General features: G+C 36.5%; 1 protein-coding gene across 2 annotated transcripts in view; it reads right to left on the bottom strand.

Moving 5' to 3' along the window:
- The window catches only part of adamts7 (a disintegrin-like and metallopeptidase (reprolysin type) with thrombospondin type 1 motif, 7), a 141,150-nt gene that overhangs the window by 82,416 nt on the left and 35,742 nt on the right, over positions 1–22,992 (bottom strand). For both annotated transcript variants that reach the window (XM_028014791.1, XM_028014792.1), the window contains exons 6-8: positions 20,667–20,791; positions 13,710–13,859; positions 8,885–9,028 (exon numbers count right to left, since the gene is read on the bottom strand). In XM_028014791.1, coding sequence (XP_027870592.1) covers positions 8,885–9,028; positions 13,710–13,859; positions 20,667–20,791 — 419 coding nt within the window. The remainder of the gene's footprint in view (positions 1–8,884; positions 9,029–13,709; positions 13,860–20,666; positions 20,792–22,992) is intronic.

Raw genomic sequence — 22,992 nt, 5'->3', positions numbered from 1 at the left:
CCTTGAGTAATTGAGGGTTACACGTTTCTGCTTTTTTCTTTCAATTATTCTGAAAGCGTTGGCAAACCAGTGTTCAGGTTTTCTTCAACTGATAAAAACACCCAACCTTATTAAATTGTCTCTAAAGTGTTTATCAAATTTACACGTCTGAATTTCTTAAATACCTGGCTAAGGCCTGAGTGAAAGTCTTAAAGAATGTGTTGGAGGAAGCGAGGAGCCAGAGAGCTGCCTTATCAGATGGAAAGGAGGGCATGTCTGTATTTAGGGTTTAACAATATTTAATTTCTGGGATCCAGGTTGGGCTTCTGCCCCTGGTTCCCTCAAGTCTCTTGGCCTCGTCTCTCTTCTGATCGTCTCACACACAGGTGCTGCCTGACAGGGGAGTTTACACCGACGCTGAAAGACTATCGGATGTGTTTGTGTTCATGTCATTGGAGTTCTGAGTTGCAAAGCAATCCAAAAACATATCTGAATGAAAAATTAAAGGATGTTTAAGACAGCAAAAACAAGAATTGTGATTGTAAGTCCGTCTGGGACAGATGTTGTATTTTGGCTGGTCAGAGATGAATCACTGTGTTAATTTTTAGCTCCGTCTCCCATCTGTACTTCATTACTCTTTATGTCTACATTTCAGACTACTTCACTGACTCTTCATTACTTTACATCACTGACACTGCTCTCAAAAGTACACAGAGAATGTTTTTGCCCACAACTACATTTGACAGTTTGAAGAAAATTATATTCCACTGTGATTTTCTAAACTCACTATTTGCCCTTCCAAAACATTTCCTGACATGGCTGATAAGAATATCACCATCTGGAGACTGTGTTCCTTCCAGGTCTAAAACCTGTACTTAAAGAGAATACCTTTTGACATTTTTTAGATTTAAAATAAATAACCATTGCATTTTGGACAAATCAGCAACACAGTCTGAATTTAACACCTGAAAGTGTTTTTCCAACGGGATATTTAAGGGCTTTTCATCAAAAGTATGATAAATTATGTTCAAGGTCTTTTTTTGTTCCTTAGTGCTAGATTTCTCACAAGAATATTCCTGACATTCCTGGAAAAACAGCAGATCTCTCCACACTGTAGACTAAACAATGTTTTTCTTTTTCTCCTCACAATCTAACATTTGTTTTCTTCATCTGCCGCGTGTCTGGTGCCGTCCTCTGACTGAGGTTATTAATGTTTCCGCCAAAGCAGACAGACAAAGCAGACGGAAAATGGTGCTGCATGTCACAGGCTCTGTGGACAATAAGGCACCAGGATGTATGAATTAGGCTTAAAATGTTTCAGTCAGACAAACTGCCTTAGAAAGCAGGTAGAAAGATTAGATTTCAAATTATGATTTTGATTTTTAAGAGAAAAAAATATCTGAACCAGACTGCTTCCATGTGAAAAGGTAAGAACTTTCACCTTTGTCCAAACTGAACATTCTTCTGTGAAATATATTTTTTTATGAAATAAAAAGATTAAAAATTATAATGAAGTAGCAACTCATGAGGTTGGGCTGTAGCATTCATTAAAACAATTACTTAATTACTCTTAGATGCCTTGTCAATAATAATGTACACCACTGTTCTGCATCTATATCCCTTAAGTTACATTCATAATCAATGCATCATATTATAAAATATCTTTTAATTTGCATAGTCTGCGCAAGCTTTCCAGTTCCTAGGGGCAGTGAGTGGAAGAAGTTGGCCTTTATGGCCAGTCAGACGCTGGAATTTTACAAATTAAAGGACGGCTCTGTTCATGCTGAGCCATTCCATGAGATAATATCAGCCCTCAGCTCAGCATGGCCTCCTACACTCCTGATGAAATGACATCTACAGATCAAACCTCCTTGTTAGCATGAGTTGTGGGGCCTGTCTTGCACCGAGTGGCACAGGCCGAGCAGAGAAAAGGGAGGCGAATACCCTGTAGAGTGCAAAGATGTGAAAATATAAGTTATGGACCCCTGTTAGCCGCCAAAATCCATTGCTGATTGATCAGCCCCCTGCAACCATTCCTGTTCTGGAAGATGCATCTGCTGAGAAGCTTTGCTATATTCGAAAAGCACAACCAAATTTTCAGAGTTTACAAAGGGCAGAGCCAACCGAGTTACACTGTTTTGATCAACTAGTGCAGACTATAGCAGATATTTTCATTTGTACGCGTCTGTTTTTTGGTTAGACATGCAAGACTTAGTCTTCCTTTTCTTGTTTCAACTTCTGATAACTATTTTTAAAAGTTTTCTATGCATTGAAAAGCTATATCTGCCCCAAAGAGTAAAAACCTCCAGGATGTCAAAATTGCAGAGGAAAAAGAAAAACCTGAAGGTTTTATATTTCCTGAAGGTAACCACTTAACCAGCCAAGCAGCCAAGAGTTGGAATCTGACCTTTGCTGGCAGGTGTGGAAACATGCATCTGGAGAACCCATTCATCCTAGCTGCAAAGACGAAGGCGATCAACAAAATGTGCAGAATTAAAGTAAATTGTCCTGTCGATTTTCTGTGAGTCTACTGCAATCTGACCTATATTTAAATAAGTTTAAAACACCAAAGTTATGCTCTAACACTGAAAGCCCTTTTGTATATTTTAGGTTCTTAATGAGCTTTAATTATTTCAGCCCTTTGTCAGAAAGCACTGTGCAAAATTAGTTTTTTCTGTTTTGTTCAATAGCTGTTCAGCTCTACTTTCATTTGCCATCATTTGTTAGTTAGCTAAGCAGTAGCAGTCAACTAATTAACAATATATTTGATTCTAGGTTATGGTACATATTAAAATTTATCTTTTTACTCTAAAGTATCTAATTAATCCCAGGAAAACAGAATTCTTCATTTTTTAAGTATGCGTGTTAACAGAGAGAGTTAATCCTTCAGAGAAATTTCTGGCAGATCATAAGACTGTTTTATTTGTGTACTCTTATCAGACACATTTTCTCTGTGTGATTTTTTTTATATCACTGTATGTCAAATTGCAAAGAAATGTGTAAAAGGCTTTTCCTTTACACAGATATCCTATCAAAGCAAGTTCCACATGTAGCTACAGCATTAAAATACACAAGAAAATACTTATTTTTACTACCAAATATTTCACAAATACAATTCTGAGCGTAATGAACAGAATTCTTAAGCTGTGTTTCCCCAAGTATTTCTGTCTGTTCCAACTAAAACATTATTCCAAATAGCTCAACAAAATGCTCAGACAAGGAGCTTTTGTGACTCCCACATGTGTAAATATTACCCTGCAACTCTGTTCTCCACCTCTTACCATGGAGTGAAGAGCTACCATGCTGTCAAATAGCTGTGCAGGCTCTGAATGAATTCCAGATGCTTAGAGCTGAGAAACTGGGGCAACGATCCCGAAACATTTCAGACAGTCGACACTTGTGCGGTGGAAGCCAGAATCAGAACTTTGATGTCAGCAGCTGACTGTATAGCTGACAGAGATACAAACCGTACCCTGTAAAAATAGGTACGCAAGCGGAAACATACTCTGGGTGCTCGGCTTTAGTCGCTCCGATGAGGCGAAGAACAACTACAGCATTAAACAGATTATACTATTTAAACAGATTGACTCTACAATTAGTTTATGATCACTAAAGCCTAAAAACTGATAACATTCAGCTAATCACTAGCAGTATGCAAACCCATAAAGATTTTCTTTTCTTTTTTTTTTTTGAAAAACAACAGAAGTTAGAAATTATTTCAAAACTTTGACCTCCTTTAATGTGATTCATAGACAATCTGGCAACTGAACACGTTAGAGCTTTTACAAGCTAAATGTAGAACAGAGAGGCATGAATCTGGTTGAGCATTTGAACAGCCTGAAACTGGTAAGTTATTGGAGCCTCTTGATTATGTAGAATAATTGAGTCTTATTTGATATAATGAACATGACAACTTGAATTTGCGCGTTTGTCCCATTCAACTTGTGCAAAGGTTTTCCCATCTATCAGACAATGTCCGTTCTCTGGAACCCGCCTGTATTTTTGGATGTTCATTGGGGAATTGTTCCACGTTCAGACGTCGCTGCGTCACTATTTAAACGTCACTAAGACCCTGTTTGAAAAAGGGTCAGAGACTCCAAACAATAGTGATTTCAGTTCTCACAGAAAACCGAAGTCAGGGTTACAGTCTCCTCGCCGATGTACAAGCTAGGCTGGGCCATTTCAAGCACTGAAATATGTTCTGGTAAAAGCCATCTCTTTCTTGTAATGAGTGTATGCGTGAACCAACTGTGTTGCTGGAAAATTTAATCTCTCTAAATCAAGCAGAAATGTCAAGGTCTTGGTTTAAAACATAGCGCTTAAAAAAAAAAAACATTAGGTTGTGTCTGAATTAGTTCCATATCATGGCACAGACACCATCACGCTTCACTGCATACTTTCATTGATGCCTTGTGTCGTTAATTGAGTTCATGTTTGGCTTTAGCACATTACGACACATTTGTCCACAAAGTTTTGGGAGATTTTAGATAGGATTCATCAGCTGATAGTTTGTCACCAGTCATGTTATGCATTTAATTTTTTTTTTACTTTTTTTTTTTTTTACAATCCGAAGTGATTTGCACAACAATTTTAAAAAAAAAATCTTATTTAATCTCTCTGCAGCTTTTCACTTCAGGATCATCATACGCATTATTTACGACAGATTTAAACTCAAAGAGGTTGACGGCAGAAATCGAATCCAAATTTGCACCAAGTTTTGAAGAATTTCTTGATGTTTTGTGTACTATAGGTGGAAAAAGCTATAAAATGTAATTATTGTGTCTATGCGTCAAAAATCTCGCATTGATTTTGAGACGTTAGCTTCAGTTACAGAAGATAAGAAAAACTATACAAACCTACAAAACCGCAATACTTTGTAGTATAGTAAATTATTTCAAGACTCAAACAAATATCTGATTGAATACAAGCAAAAAAAGAAAAACATTTGTCTCCAGATGTCTGAGTGGAAAAAAGCCTCCTTATTCCCTTTATCAAATGAGCTACAGATGAAATGAAGACTGCAGAGATTTCACCCAAATTAATTTCAAGCAATGTACCAGCAGGAGTCCCTGAACCCCCGCTGAGTGACATGCACGCTGCTCTATTTTGAAAGGTGTAGACCTCGATTATACATCATTTTATGCCACAACGCTCACAAGTAAAAGGCTTTAAGATATTAGAGTGAGAGTGGGAACATTTAGCAGCAACAATAGTTTATGAGAACAGGATGTGCATAAATAAGCTTTCCCACTTTGTCATCTACAGGGGCATGTACTTGTTGAGTCATGAAGTATCAAAGTGTGCTATTTTTACCAAACGATTCAAAGACAGTTGTCAATGTTTTGTGATAAACAAGAAGATGAGTGTTCAGAGAGCAAACTCGGAAGTATGTTGAAGGAAATACTTCTACTTCTGTGAGGCAAGCAGGCATCTGTAACTCTGTGTATAAGCAGACTTTTTATTTCACAACATGAATGGGTGAGCATGTCAGCTAAAGCACCATTTCACAAGTTCATCTAATTCAGGTGGCAATAGTTCTGATTTTACAAAAATGCACAATAATTTCAGTAGTTTTGTTACTAGATGTTATTAGTTCCTGAGAAATAGTTGCGTATTTGAAGGGGGGGGACCTCATGTCTTTGTTGTATTTTTGAGTCACCAAACAGAAATTGTTTTTAGATCTAAGATTTAAGAAAAAGTTCATTAGTTCCCATGTTCATGGGAATGTTTCCTATGAACACAGCAAGCATGGATCACTGTGGTTTTCACAACTCATTTTAAGCTGTGCTGATACAATTCAACAACATTAAGTGCATCTAGCTTGTGTGTGTGTGGGGGTGCGCACATATGCAGAGAAACTGACTCATTTAGCCCTCCCTTAATGTGTAGTTTATAAGCTGCACTGGTTCTAGATGAGTTTTTACTTTGAGCTGTTGTGGTGTCAATATCGTTAGTTTTCTTATACATATTTCAGAAGTATTTCTGTAAAAGCAAGAGGTTTAAATCTTGGGATCCCTAAAAAGTTATCGCACACCAAAATTTACTTGTGGAAATGCAGCCATCTTTTGATTTCATTTTCAACAGAAGCAATAGCCCTGTTACATTCCCTCAGCAGCTAGAAAACTCCAGTTATTGGTGAACCTATGGGGAAAGAGACAGAGGTAACCTGCAGGGAAACAAGCTGCTACACTCCTTACTGGCCAAGAAGAGAAATCCTGAACATCAGAAACAGAAAGTTGCCACATTTCTTCTCTTCCCTTTTGGAGGATCTATTGATGTCTTTCTGGCCACAAGCCCACACACTCAATCACAGAAACTTAAAGACACCACAGTAGCCATATCGTTTCTGGATTTTAATAATTGTTCTAATTGAAAGAAACTCTGCTGTACCTTATAAAAAAGTAGTGTGTCAATATTTGTGTACACAATCTGTGGTTTCCTAAAGCTGAAAGATTTTTTAAGATACCTCTGCAGAAGTCATATTGATAAAGACTAGGCCACAAACCAAGAGATATTGAAGACAGATACTTCATTTCTCAGTAAATAGTTCCTTGTTTCCAGTTAGAATATTTATTTTATTGATACCTAATTATATTAATTACATTTCATCTGCTAATAACCCGACTCTCTTTTGGTCAGCAACATGTTGAGGCAATTTATTGCACTGTTGCGATGCCTGTTTTAGAAACTCACAATGAAAAACAGAGAATCCCCACTCAGTCTGGCATCAACCTCAGGAGAAAAGGAGGAGCTTCGGGTAAGTAGGCAGCGCACTGCATGAGCAAAGGTTCAGGCACCCCAAAATGGCTGCCAAGGCAGGTTAAAATATTTCTCAAAGATGTATGGAAAAAATCAAAGCAACTTGTTTTTGATGAGGGAATAAGATTAGAACATGATATAAAGCTCAAAAAGTCAATTTCACATTATACCCCACTCCAAATTAGGTACATAAGAAGGCAGATGTTGGCAACAAGAAAGTAATCCACAAAAATATCCAATCAAGCAATTTATTCCACAACTTAAGTTATATACATGAAACAAAACGGAAATATTGAGCAGACTTAAGAAATCTATAAAATATTTATTATAAAGCATGTTTTGGGGGGTGATGGTACCTGTAATAAGATTTGTGTGCACTCTCCACAATGTTGCTCAAAGTAGAGTTTTAACCCATTGTTACACATGAGCTGTTTTTTAAATCTCAAAGGTTCTGGGGATCCATTCCATGCAACCTGATCTTTACTTCTTTCCATAGATTTCCAGCTGGATGCCATTCATATGATTGAGTGAGCTACACTAGCAGTTTTAGTTTATTTCTTTAAAACTAATTAAATGCTTCTTTGGCTGCATGTGTGGGACTACTGTCCGGAAACACATCCGTCTACTTTGAAATTCTCATTTTGTTTTATGAATGCCCATATGCTTTATGATAACTCACATAAATGTAAATTTAGGCAGTTTGGGTTTGTGTGGGGGGATGGTGTGAAGAAAATTCCTTTCTCCAGACATGATGTGCGCAAAGATATCAAAAATACTTCGGCCAAGTTCATTTGAGCTGATTATTTTCTGCCAGCTTGTCAAAATCTTCTGCACAAACTTTAAAAGGCTTCAGTATGTTTTTCTCTTCATGAGTGGAGAGTACAGACCAGTGAATGAGGATAAAATCTGTTATATTCAGATAATCTTTGTCGTTTTCACAGGAAAAACTGTGTCTGTTATTTTCAGGTCTTTAAGACCTTAGTGAGTTTTCCTCAGGGCTCCTGACCTGAGCTGATTTATGGTGAAATGATGTTATTTCTACCTCTGCATTATGGCTCCAATGGGACTTAATGAAACAGTCAAAAGTTTATAAAAGCAGCTCTCAGGCTGCTTTCTTGGATTCAACTCTTTTTGTTTGTTCATGCTTTCTTCCAGTACTACTCCACTTTATTTCACATATCATATTTGGACTAATTATATATGTTATATCTTAAAGCGTTAGAATTACTTGGGTTGTTACAGACATCAGACGTGAATGTTGTAACAAGAAATATTAGAAAAGAGTTACTGAGAAAAATGTTGACAGTTTTAACACTTATCTTACTCACTAATTAAAGTGGGACTGAGAAGATAAAAAGGAGGTGAAATATTGAAGGAAGAAGTGTTCAAGCACCAGATATCAACCATCTCAGATGAAGACGGATAGTTTTAGAGGTGAAAGTGAAAGTTAGATGCAAGATGTATCATGATGTGAGCTGTTGGAGATAGTGAGTTTAAGGAAAATACCAGAGGCAGAGTAGATATCAGGAAATTTTATTAGGCGTTACCCTAAACAGACAAGTTGAGAAGTGAATGTGTCCGATACACGGGTCAGGCTGAGCTGTGGGGAGATAGTTTGGGCAGCAAGCCTGGAGTCATTGAAGACATGCTGAAGAAGGAAAGTGCAGGACTATACAGAAGGTTAAAGGATGAAGTAACGCTGGATATGTAGAGGATTGGTGTGACTTAATGTTAGGGAGAGAGTGAGATGAATTTATATGACAAGGTGAAGAAACTCTGAAAGTGCTGCTGGAGGAAGAAGTAAAAGCAACCCATCATGCTATTCCATCAAAGCAGAGATGACAATGTTTGAAATGCTATAATGTTTTTGATTTCTTTTTTTTTCTTTTTTTTTTGCATAATATTGATTACAAGAGTTATTCACTGGTACCAGCCCCTACTTTTACAACCTACTTCACCAGGGTTGCAGGCATCCAGAGTCGATGTCAGAAGACTGTCAGTCATTCGAGCGGCTAGGCTCTAGTGGAAAAGGGCTGTAAAATTACCCCGGTGTGACTTAGCATGGGTAGAAGAGAAAAACTTTTTGAATCACAAAACCTTGCACATTCAGACAGATGTGCGGTCAAACATATCAAGCAGCACTCACTCTAGGAAGCGGGTGATATACTGACGGCTGCAGCGGGACCACCGGGGCAGGAAGGTGCCGTACAGGAGCTGTGGAGACATGACGAAAGGTCGTTTCCCAATGGGTTCACAGTCATTACCGTTGCCATCATGCTGAATCCCAAAGCTGCGACATAAAAGCAAATCCCACAAAAGGGGAAATTAATGTGAGTGGGCATGGCATGCAGTACATACATCAACATAAAGCTACTTTTGGCAACAAAGGAGACACGACTGTCTGTCTGCAAACTCTTTGGATTCTGCAGCTTTGAAGTCAATGTTTAATGTTCAACTCATTTACTGTGGGAGCAGCAGTATTGACTCAGACAGCCGCTGCAACAAATAAAGTCTGTGCAAACTGGTGATAAACACAAACCTATTTGTTCTTCACTTTGTTAGCTGCAGCTCGCTTCTATCAAAAGACTTTCAAGAAAATAAAGGTTGCCGTCACATTACAGGCACGGCTGCTCTGTGGTCTTCTTGAGGATGAAAGCGCAGCATCATGAATACTTCCTTCAGAATTAAGTTTAGCCTGGTGTATCTACGGTTTTTCTAAAGATGCTCCTTGAAAGGAAAAGCCAACTCCTCTCAGCCTAGTGCATATGTTTCATAATCTTTAACAATTCTTACCAGTCTCACAAGATTAATTTATTTTCATTTAGGCGCTTTATCACTTGGCGCACAGCTTGCTTTGATATTCAAACCTTTGTAGTGAATTACTACAGAGGAGAAACGAGGTACATTTTCCTGCTTGCTCTGCTGCATGCACACTACAAAAAGTTTCCAATTCAGAGAGCAAAATTGTTTTATTAGTATTTAAATGTAGCATGTAAACTAACATCTGTCACAGTTTAAAACTTGGCCCAACTGCAACAACTGTTGCAAGAAGGAGCCGAGATGCAAGGAAGCATCTGTGAGGTGAATAAGGAAAGCATTTAATGATTGTTGGAATCTAATTAGAAAGGCTGAGAAGAAAATCATCACAACACATTGAATAGATACTTCACTTAATTCAAACTTCAATTTCTGCATTTTCGCTGCCACAGCCCTTGATTCAGAGGTCAATACTAAGAGTCTGAGGCAGTTTCTAATGTACGTAGAAAGCCAAAAGCTTTGAACGATGGAGCGTTGCACAGGTTCAGTGGTGGAAAAGGTCAATGTTTCATTGCAGTTATTTGAGAAAGACTGACCCCTAAATTCGGTGTAACTTTAAGAATGCTCAAAGACATTTCCTTTTAGGGCTTGTTGCCATGATCCAGATGTTTTATTTATATAAATACCACTAGATAATATCTTAAAGTTTGTAGCATTATGTATTTTCCAGGCAAATATTGTCATTTTATAGCACAATTAAGTACCTATGTTACCTTTAGTCGTTTTAAGAATTCCGTATATATCAAACATAACTTAAAATGTTTGTTTCGCACCACTTGGTGTTTGCTAATCGCTGCTGTTGCTAATCTAGAGAAGCTGTGCAGAGGAGGCATAGGGGAAGGGTGCTCTGTCAGGCAGAAAGTACATTTTGGGTAAATAGGCAGTGCTTGATACGTCTGAATGGCTCCTATGGGCTCAAGGACTCCTTAAACATTCATAAAAGAATCAAAGCAACACTAGATATGTCTTTGATGAGGGGATAACATTATTTATAACATGATATAAAGCTAAGGAAAGTTAATGTTACGTAATACCCCCTGCTTAATATTTTGATTTGCAAAGATAGAAAACAACAAACTAAATAGCAGACAACAATGCAGACAATATGCCACAACTTTACAGGAAATGCACCTTCCCCCTGAAAGTCTTGTTGGAAGCAACACTGACTTGCAGACTCATTTCTATTTTCGTTTGGCACTTTGGCAATTTACTTAGCTCACCTTTTCAAAAAAGCAGCTAGTTAAATGAGATGGTGGTAATGTAACAGGTAAAATGTGGAGGTTATTAATTTCAAAGTGAATGGGCAGAACAGCTTTTTCAAGCTCTCACTTCTTTCTACTCTGATGAAAACAGCACACGTAATAAAACATCTCATTTCACACACAAATACAGCTGACATGTCAGCTATATTTTTTAATCCGACTTTCTTTACAGTGTAAATAAATGTCTGTTTTTATAATACCCCATCAGACTGTCTAATTATAATAAAATAAATGTAAAATACATATGAACAAGACTGGCCTCACTGAGATTTCAGCTGTAAAATATAATACGACAAGCAGAAGAAAAAGGAGAAGAGTAGCCAAGAGGCAAACAGATGTTAACAAGTTGACAGTGTAGCGCAATTACATTGTCTTTTGAAGCACCATCATAACTAATGAAAACACTCTTCACATTTGTTAATGTTAATGGCAAATGTGTGGAGATTCAGGAAAATGAATATCAACAAATACAAACTTTGCTGGTTATTCAATGTAGTTGGCAGGACATTTTTCAGAAACCAGAACAGAGCCGCAATTAGGGAGATGGAGTGTGGTTAGGGCGGATGTAAAAAACATGAACAGCAGTCACTGCTGAGAGTGTTGGGCACATCCACACACTGCCAGGTTTTTAATGTTGTAATAAGCCTAATTTATTCCACACTGTCAAAAACAGGGTTTTGCAAAAGGTCCGCTAGTTTGACAAATCCTGTTTGTGAAAGGAAATGGATTAATTAAGTTAATTAATTACGGTCACAGAGATAAACAATATAATTCACTTGGTTTGTCTTGTCATATTAAATCACGCTTCAACACACATATCGAATCACATATTGGCTTACTCTCAAATTTCTGAATTGATTTGCATCTCAACAGACTGGATCATCTGATACTACATATATATTTTATTCCATCTCTGGATATAAAATGAAAGATTACTGCCGATGTCTCAGGATACATTTCACACACAAAGAGCTTCTTTTTTTTTTTAAACAAGACGCCATACAACGTGTCTGACTAGATTTTTCTCCCACCAGCTGTTGCTGAGCATGGCTAGTCACCTGGCTAAAAGACAGTTATTACACTTTTCTCTTGGTCTCAATAAAGACATTTTCAGATGCTGGGAAATCTTTCTGCTTGCTAAAAACACAAAAAACTAAAAACACTCTTAATTAGAATAAAGCCGTTTTAAATGCTGGCAAGTTAAGAGCAGAATATCTGTATCACTGTAAGATCCAGGCTGGCTACAGCAGCAGAGAGCCTGTCAAAGCATTCAACTAATATCAGATTAATTCTTCTAGTGTTGAACAGTCGAGTCATGATGAGCCTATATAAAAATAAACAATATATGTTATGCCGATAACGTTGTTATAATAAGTAGTGGGTTGGATTTTTCTTTGCTTCAGAAAAATAATTCTATACGTTTCAAGATCAATGAAATTGAAAACACTGATATAAGAAAACAAAAGTATTTCTATTTAAAACCATCTACAATAAGAATCCCATAAGGGCACATATATATATATATACATATATATATATATATATATATATATATATATATATATATATGTATATATATATATATGTATACAGCCGTGTAAAACGAACACTAGAAAAGATTAACTTTTTTCAACCTTTTCAGACGTCTTTATTAGGGATTCATATAAAGGATGTTTTAATAACGCATTTATATTCTGTCAGAATCAAGATTTGTTTCTTCTTGATATTTTTAGTTTGAGGTGAAGTAATAAACATTTTCCATATAAACACAGTTGTCAGCTACCTTCCTCTTATGAAGTGTATGAATCAGATAGTATTGGTACACGAAAGTTTTTACATTTAGTAAAAACTTTTGTTTTTACTAAAAACAAAAGTGTTTTGTATACAACAACAGGCAGCAGGTGTCATAATGTTTTAAGTAACCATAGACAACCCAAAGGGGAAATGAGAATCTAAGCTGAACCGATTGTAGCTCAGTGTGTTTACCTTATTCTTTGCAAGAAAGCTTCTTGTACAGTCACACTTTCAACCTCTGAATAACAGTCTTTGACTGTGAGCCCACTACAGAATTAATGAATACATTTTCTCTTTTTAGAAAGACCCAGCATTCAGAATGGGCTTCTGTCAATCCAAGACTTGGTAACACATTTGAGGAACACACCCAAGATACACGCAGAACTAACCGCGCGGTTGGAGCGGAAAAAAAAGGCTCCTTCTTAACATATAATCAAGGGTAAAGTGCTGAAGGTGACTTTGAGTAAAGCCACTGCATAATTAAATTAAACTGAATGATTTATGAAATGAAAAGTATTCAGGTAAACAATGTTGAAATCAAGTCTGCTGTTGTCATTGGGTTGTTTCTCCTTTAAGTTGAGGATTGGGTGTTTTTTTAAAGCTAAAATCTGTTTTTAGTTGCTTCAGGAGTAAAAAAAAACAACAAAAAAACCAATCTGAATTAATGTCATAAAATCTAATGAACCAACAAGGAAAACACTCAGTGAAATAAAGTGGAATACATGGAAATGAAATAAGCAAGCCCTCAATGGTAATGGCTTAAATTAAGAGAATATTGAGAAAATTTGGTGTCACAGCAAGTTCATGTGGAAATGCAAAAAAAACCCATTATCATGATAATGGATGTGGACGAAGCAAAATTACAACCCCCCTGAGCAACCGCACTCTGCAAATAAAGTCGGGCTTCGTTTTCTGAATAGCTGAATGCCTATTTGTGGCGGAACAAGAAAAGTAAACTCCACAGGAAAAGCAAAAAGGCAGGTGAGAGCAATTCTTAGACAAAATCATTTAGACAAATAGCCACTTAAATGTAGGCTGAGTTATTCCGCAAAGAAAATTGTTTATTGCAAGAATGATAGTGCACAACAAAAACCTTACTTGTGTCCCAGCTCGTGTGCCACAGTGAAGGCCATGGGGAGGCCCGTGTCTTCACTAATGCTGCAGCTGCGATGAGGCTGACACATTCCCGCCACATGAGACAGTCCCAGAGTCTCACATGGCATGTTGATGGCTGCACATATGTCCTTCCTTTGAGAAGCAGAGAGCGAGGGTTAGTCATCCGCCTCTTCACCCGCCAGCTGAGCCGATTTATTCATTCAGCAATTACATGCCAAGTGATATTTTTATGTCATTCAGCGTCCAGATGAAAACAACATAATATGTCACTTTAAAACGAAAAGAAATGAATGCTGCTGTTGCCAAAATAAATTTTTCAGCATGCAGAAACGGTGACTCAGTCAGGGCAGAGACCAGGGCGTCGAAAGATTTACCGCATCAACCTGGAAGTGAGCGAGGACAGAGGTGGCATCTCGGGTGATGTGAACATTGGGTGGGGGTGGGGGAGAAGTTAAGCGTGAACGACATTATCTTAGAGCTGAAGAAGGAGATGAAAGTAGGACATCAAAAGAAAAAGACCCAGAGAGGTAAGATCTGATTTATTTCTTGCTAAACTTTGATCTTTCTACAAACTTTCCCAACTTTCTCATTCAATGGGTTTGCTACCTTTGAGTTAAAAATCCAGTAATTGGCATCCTCTCCAGTTTTCTTGTTGCTTTGTTTCTCTCTCGCACACAAACCAACCTTGCTTTCTGAATCGTCTTCCCCCTGTAAGACATTGGCTCATAATTTTGTTTTCAATCCAACTAAATTCTATTTTTAATGCAGAGCCCCAGAATAAGCTGGTGAGCAACTTTTGTCATGCCGTGTCTGACTTTGTAATCATTTTCTCTTGTGACATCAGTAGCAAGGACAATAAATTAATCTAATGGATTTGGACATTTTAATATCAAGGATGATTCTGGTTGTAACCTGTAATTTTGAATACCTTCAGCTACAGCAAGAGGCTGAGTCACTACAGAGTTTTTATTACTGCTCAGAAGTTTACATTCAGTCACTATGGACACAAAAATCATTAATTTAGGGCTTTGCAATGTGATTGAAGACTTTGTTAAAGGGTGTAATAATTATACAACTTAAATTTTTCTTAAAGATTAATTTAGGTGCACAATTTTGAATTTGTTCTTGATTTTCTCCAATTCACACAAGGGCATATTTATACAAAAAAGGCTCAAATTTGTGAAGTCATGTTCAATATATTTGAATATTACTAAAAAGTTAAGTTATTGCAATAGTTCAATTAACTAAGTGAGGCACAAAGTGAATTACAGTTTTCAGCCTTTTCTGTTAATTTACAAGTAATGAAAATCCGACATTTAACAGAATGGTAGCCATACAAATAAAAAACATTTTAAGTACAAAAATGTGGTCTTAATGAAAGATTTAATACCTGCTCCAAGGTTACTATTTTGACTTTTAATTTAACAAACAAGCCTCATTGGAAAGCACATTTTTATTTACCGAATGTCTTGTCAAGTTCAACTCAGGTTTATATTTATAGCAAATTTCAGCTACCATTAAAGTGCTTTAATTGACTCCTCTAAAATCTGGGTAACTTTTACTCCATACGTTGTTTCATCAGGAAGCTTTTCAAATAAATCTGGGTGGATAGATTGGTCGGCTCCTGGCATAGATTTGGCTATGAAACATCTCAAAGTTTAACATAGTTTGACTTTTTGGAAGCCCATTGTAGAATATGCAATCCAAAATTTTGATTTGTGTTTGGGTTCATAGTCCCGTTTGACTGTCTTGATGTTTCAGCAATTTGACCTAAACTGTTACTGCTGGTTGAAGAGAATTGGTTGGGATGTTAAAACAATCCAGGAATGATCAAAGTTGAATCAGTAACTTCTGGAACAAGAGACATCATCCACTGTAAAGAGAGTTCATCACCAGCATGGACAAAGACGATTCTAGAAAGCTATGCGAGAAGCCCACTGCCCCAAAAACCACACATTCAGTCAGCTTCAAAATGCCCAAGTGTCCATCCATCCATCCATCCATCCATTTTCTGTTCACCCTTGTCCCTAATGGGGTCGGGAGGGTTGCTGGTGCCTATCTCCAGCTACGTTCCGGGCGAGAGGCGGGGTACACCCTGGACAGGTCGCCAGTCTGTCGCAGGGCTGCCCAAGTGTCCATATCACCAAATCAAACAAGACCAGAGATGAGCAATTTGCCCACAATGACAAGAAAAATGTTTGGATAAGACGAGGCGAGACCAAACCAAACCGGAAAATACTCAACCAATTGTAAAACAGTTGGTTGACAAGGTGTTTGTAAAATGTAACTGGAACCTGAAAATATTTTAACACCTTAAAATTACCTCCAAATTAATGACAAGATGGTTAAAACAAGAGACACTGCATCAGGACAAGGAGATCCCAAATTTAATCCAATTGAAAATGAATGAACTGTGTTAAAAACTCTTTAAAGGCTGGAAACAGTTAAAAGAGGGGTGGTTAAATATTCAGCAGCCAATGATGACAGAAGCTTGTTAATGGCCGCCTAAATTGTGTGACATCTCTGTAATTTACAAATGGATTGTCCTCAGTTATGGTATAAATATTGTACATTTGTGCTTGAAAGTCTATATTTTGACCAGATGTCTTAGTGAATGACAGATAATCCACTACAAACTTTGCAAACTAATTTTGAGATCATATTTTTACGCTACGCCAGAGGAAAGAAGGCATCAGTAAAACCTAAAAAAATCTATACAAATATATTTCTACTCATCTCTGAATTGCATTCAAAGATAGCTGTTCAAAGGAAAATTGTTAGGTTAAATAGGGTTTTATAGAATTTCTTTCCTGTACTTTTATAATCACAAAAGTCTATAAGAGACACTTAGCCTTTGTTATGGCTAAGTGTTCATTTACAAGTATGACTTTCTACTCCATATGTTCTGCAGTAGTCAATACAGAATCTAATTACTGTGGAAATCTCAGTGGCAACATCTTAGATAACCATCCAGCAGAGGCAGTCTGTTCTTTGAAACGTTAATGAGGATGCTGTTTCTATAAGTCGGGCAGAGACACGTTTTTCACTTTCCTTTGGCTTGGGCAGTGACCCCTGAAAAGAGCTGTGTGTGTTTCTCAACCATAATGTGAGTATTGCTCGCATGTAATGTCTGAGTTTGTATAGTGACAGGTAAAAATAGTGAAGGAGAGCGGCGAACCTAAGAAGAAATTAATCTGAACAGAAGATTATCATTTGCATCCCTGTAGTTTCAGACAGATGGTTTAACTTTTGAAGTCAGCCTTAATGACAAATGTTAGTTGTTCATATATAACCATGTTTAATTTTAATGCCAAATTATTGCTCTACTTCAAGAGACATAGTAAACATAATTTACAATTTTTCATCTCAGTTTTTGAAGGATCATATCAAAACATAAGATATTACATAAAATGTAGAGAACTACAGACATGCTAAATCACTCAGTTCCTACAGAGGAGGGCAGAGTTTTCAGTTAGAACTACAGAGACACCACCTTGGCAGAGCACTTACTACAGACAAGTATATATGTTTTATAACCACCAATAACTCTACATATATATATATACATATATATATATATATACAATACAGACCAAAAGTTTGGACACAACTCTGTGTCCAAACTTTTGGTCTGTATTGTATATACAGTATATATACTCACTTTTCTGCAAAATTCACCAACTGCACAATTCTTGTTAAGTAGTAAGTGGTGTAAGATATGTAGTATTTCAAAAGAGCAGAAGAAATCTTAGGTTTTTTGAGCAATAATATTTGTTGTTATTCTGTTGCTAATAGATTTGCGTGTTTTCTGGTTACCAAGTGCCACAAAGTAAACATCTAACTTTTACTCTTGCAAAATTTACCAATTGTAAATTTCACGTGTCTAAGCAGAGAAACAGTATTTCAAAAGAGCTTATGTTTTATAAACAATAATTAATTTGATTTTAAGAGTATAGGGTATAGAGAGTATAAATCAGATTTTTACTTTTGTGATGAATATATTAAATGTAATATATATATATGTATGTATATATTACATTTTACCACAAGGCTTGACAAATTTATGAAAAAGTGTATTTCCCGGTTTATAGTGATGTTCAATATGAAATAATGAAATGAAATAATTCCCTACATGTTCAGCCTTTGTTGGTATTCCTATGCTTTTAAATGTTTACAAACCTTGGAATTAATAATTAAAAAATCTCAACATCACATCGGCCTTGAAAAGTGAATATCTGTCACCTCAGGCAAAGTCTGAAAGATGCATTTATGCATTAAATCAGGTTCATAGAGCTGAAGGCAAATTAGTCAGATCTAAGAAATTCTGATGATTTCACTCACTGAAAACAATGCTTTATAATTTAGTCAACCTCAAATATGTGCAGAATGCATTCTGGAAAGAGAGAGAGAGGGGAAAGGGCATCTGCTTTGTTCTTTTAATTGCTTTGCACACTCAGAATGCAGCAAAGAATTCAAGAAATCCAGTGAATGCAACACTAATGAGTTGGGTCTATTAATCAAAAGGAGTCATGAAGAACATCTTTTAAAGTCATGTATTCAACATATATGTAGATAGCAGCGTTTTACTTGTGTCCGCTCGAGGGCGAGAATAAAAGTTACTCTTAAACACTTTATTAACTGGGACAACCCAGATCTGATTGCTGTTTTCTCAACCATTAATAATTTACCGCAGACTGGGACCTTGGCAAATGTCTGAAGTTGGCCGGGCAAAATGACCGCTGACACACTCCCACAATAATATCACATTACAGATCAGCCATAATTAAACATAAAGAACTCCCTTCAGATCACGAAGCATGGCAGGCTCCCCGCTGTCCTACATAGGATGACAGCAAACCGATTTTATCCATGAATGAGCTGAATAAAATCTCTTGACAAAAGGTCAATATAAGAAGCCTTTCAGTCTTACACAGGTCTTCAATAACAAAACAAGTCTTCTAAAATATAGAAAAAGGAATGATTAGTAAAAACTTTTAAGCACTAGTAGAAGATACAGCACAGCAATATTCACACCTATTAAACATTAAACATAATTTCTTCCATCTTACAGTCATAAAACTAATTTTATTTTATAGGAAGGAAGGTGAATTTAAAAAAAAAAAAAGTATGGTATGGATTTGTATACAGCCCCTTGACTCTTGTATCCCTGAATAAAATACAACTATGTTCAGATGTGAACTATCATGAAATACCCCAATAGTATGAAATGTAATCTACATGTAATACAGTTCTGTAAATTATTCAGAGGTTTGACTAAATCAATTCTAAACTATCAGGCGGCTCAAGGACAAAGTTGTGGCAAGTTTAAAGCAGGATTAGGAAATAAACAATTATCTAAACCAACATCAAAAAACTGAAATTGTATGGCAACTAAGAGCCTCCCTCAAAACCGACTGGCCTGCACTGAAAAGGGACTTTAAAAGGCTACTAAGCACTTATTAATTCGATATTAATAAGAAATATTGACCTAAAATCAGTTTTGCCTTACTTTAATTACAATAAGATATTTGCAGTAGAAACTAAAAATACTAGATAAGATTTAGCGTTTTTTCACCGCATCAGAGAGAGAAGAACTAAGAGACCCTCGGCAACTCATTAAGAGCCGCAAACATTCACAACTCAGGTGGGAGAATCAGAAGAAGGTGCACAAAATTGAATTTTAAGGTCTACAAAGGTTTTAACACTTCTCAGAAATTAAAATAAGAGACGCCCACTACGGCTTTTTGTGGCCATGACCACCACGACCCGAGTGGCTCGCAGCAGTAACCTGGTGTATTTTATGCTGGTGGTTTTCATAAAGAAGTGATCAACAAAGCAATCATTCATACTCAGAGGTGAGCAGTTACTCAGTACATGCATTAAGCTTTTTACAAAATGAATGTTCACTCTTACTTAAATAATTTCTTGAGTAACTAGTTTTTACTTTTATTTGAGTAAAAATATGTTGAAGCGGTGCCACTCTATTGGCTACTCTACCCAGAAGTCATAGGACGATGGATGGAGGTTAATGCAGGAAAGCACTGAAAGAAAACCCATTATAGGCTGAAAAACACTTAAGACTGGGTCCTTTAAGCAGGACGACAACCATAAACAGTCAACCTTGGCTACAAGAGGACGGTTTACATCAAAGTTCATTAAGTGGATTGGAATGGCTAAAAGCTCTAGCCTAAATCCAAATGAGGATCTGTGGCAAGTATGAAAAGGAGGTTTGAAGACATCCAATCTGACTGACTTCAACGTGTTTAGTTAATAAAAATGGATTAATGATTTTCTCTTTAGAAAAGTTTGGAGAGACATGCCGCAAAAGATCTGATGCCGTTTGCCTGAAAAGACATTTTAATAAAGTATCGACTAAGGAAGGCTGAAAACAAATCCACATCTCCTTTTTTATTGTAAGGAAAATAAAAAGAATTAAAAAAAAATACTTTTCATCACTACATTTCAAAATCAATAACTACTTTCTGTTGGTCTATCAGATAAAAATCACCAAAAACAAATTGAAGTTTGGGGTTTTAATGTGACTAAATGTGGAAAAATTTCAAAGGGAATGAATGTTTTTGCAAGCTAGTTCATCTCTAGAGATACAGTTATGGGCATATTTTCTGTTGATGCTACAAAAGACATACTTCTCTGCAAAGTCTTATTACAACCTGCAGCGACACTCAAACCGACAGTGAAGTTATGGTCAAAATCTTTGACCATAACATTTGACCAAGTTGGCACAACACACCCGGCGGCTGACCTCAAGTATCTCCTTATATTGTATGTTGTTTTATGTATGATGCCCAACAGAAGGTAAAGCAGAGCTCACTGCTTTCATGACTGCAGACATACTAAAGCAAAAAAAAAAAAGCAAGACATGGTTTCGCCTTGTGATTTACAATATATTTTAGAGAGAATGAGTTCTCTGGGAATTACCTGGTGAGCAGAACAGCTACGTCATGGTGCAGCGGGTGTTCGTCTCCTTTCATGTTGAGTTTCTTCTGCCACTTACAGAAGCTGTTCAAGCTGTTGTCAGCATGGTGTGTAATCTTTAGGTCATCCTTTTAGGCATCCATCATAAGTACAACAGAAAAAAAAGAGAGAATAAAATGTAAATATTCCTAAAACGATTCCAGTTCAACTAAACTACACCATCAGTTCTTTGGTTAATCTGATACTTTAACAGAAACGTTTTTAAATTACGCATCATGCCAACTACTGATGTTAGAGTGTTAAATGTTCCAAACAGCATAGAAAGATTAAATGACAGAACGCACTCGCTATCCACACAGAAAAGCCAGAAGACATAGTCATGGTTAATTCAGTCAAATTAGGCAGCGGCATACAATTAACTTTATCTGCAAAGGAAAAATGTTTATCCACATCATTTTAATTGACACTATAAACTCTCGAACGTCTGAGGCACAGACTCACTCTAATTAACACATCCGTGCAGATGCTTGTTGTGCATGCATTTTTCATTAAATTATTTCTTTTTCATCGCATCAAACACTGACAAAAAAAAATTGGAGCTCAGACAGGTTTATGTTCAAACACATGGCTCTAATTAAAAAGGTCCTGATATCTCACACTTCTATCAGAACACCGTAAAAGAAAACGAGAAAAAGAAAGTTGAAGGGAAGATGGATCTTCTGCATCAGATGGGATTAGATGAGATAAATGCATCTCTCAGATGAGGACATTTATGTGCAGCTGCAGCCAATTAGAAATATGTATTAGTGATATGCTGGAGGCAAAACCACACCGCCAAAGTTAAGATTAGCATTTATTTTATACTTTAGTTAGTTATGTAGTTTAATCAAGTGAAAATTGAATGATAAATCCACAAGTGCTATTAAAATAAATCAAAACAAGTCAAAAGTAGCCTGAAGCAGGCACTGAATGTCTAGACCGCACAGTAAAAATGCATAACTTTTTGTGGGCCGACATTTTTTAATTATCCATTTTTATTACATTTTTCTTTTGTTATATTATACATAAAGGCATAAAATAGTCAAATTCTCTGCGAATCTGAAATTGGGGGTTTATTGGTTGTGAGGCGGAATCATCACAGTTATTAGAAATAAACATTTGAAATATATCAACATGTTTGCAGTAAATCTAAACAGCAGCGTATTTAACTTTTAAAATTTTAATAACTAAAACAATTTCCCTTTTCCAAAGACCTTGTGATTTATCTAGGCATGTGTATTTAGTATTTCATGGTGGCCTGGTTATGTGCAGACATGTATAATGAAGAAATCATTTGGAGAAAAATGTGTCTGACAGCAAGACGTGAACTAAACAAGTGGGAAGCTTCTCCATAAATTAAAAAAAACCTGGAAAAGCTGTGACGCTTTCCTCACCCTGCTACGAGTTAAAGCATCCAATCCAGATCATCATCTAAAGTCACTTGCTTCAGTAAAGATTAATGTTGATAAGTCAATGCTATCAAAGTTATTGCGCCATAAAGGGATCCATCCCAGAAAAAAAAATACTGCTGACGAAAGACATCAAAATGTTTCTTGGCAAATTTGAATTGAACTTTTGTTTTTCCCAAGAATCCAGGAAAGATTTTCTGTGGAATTATGAGATAAAAAATAAACTTTTGGGTTACATCAGGTGTAAACTACCACAGTACAAAGGAAACAAACATGTTGAAAGTCAATGTCTGAATGACTCAAGATCTAAAAATGACCTACACTGTGTTATAAATTATTATGCAAGTGATATTTTCTCTAATTTTCTTAAATGCAAATGATGCTCAGTATAAGTTTCAAGTCATGAACTGTTACAGTATAAATCAAATTTTTCTGAACAAAACTCCCCATGAGAACAGTATTTTATTTTTCAAAAATAAGAAACTCTAAATGAACTGTTCCAAATTATTATGCACAGCAGATTTTCTAAACATTTTATGGATTATAAAGAACTGCAAACTTGTGAGCTCTGGTTAGGGGCCCAATAGCAGGTTCATGCACTGCAAGCCTCTGGAGGATCCTCCACCTTGAGGTTCCAGAGGCTCCAGCAGCTTCAAATAACTGTTTGCTGCTTTGTAAGGACATTTTAACAGCTGCTCTCTTAATCCGATAAATTTGTCTAACAGAAACCTTCCTCATTCTGCCTTTATCTGTACAAACCCATCTTTGTTCTGAATCAGCCACAAATCTCTTCACAGTACGATGATAACGCTTCAATTTTCATTAAATATCTAATGTTTTCATACCTTGTCATACGGCACTACACTATCTGATGATTTTCA

This window comes from Xiphophorus couchianus, chromosome 4, assembly GCF_001444195.1.
Source record: "Xiphophorus couchianus chromosome 4, X_couchianus-1.0, whole genome shotgun sequence".
In the NCBI taxonomy this organism is placed as follows: domain Eukaryota; kingdom Metazoa; phylum Chordata; class Actinopteri; order Cyprinodontiformes; family Poeciliidae; genus Xiphophorus; species Xiphophorus couchianus.
The sequence above is the reverse complement of the archived record's forward strand: the minus strand, read 5'-3'. Positions and strand labels throughout refer to the sequence as shown.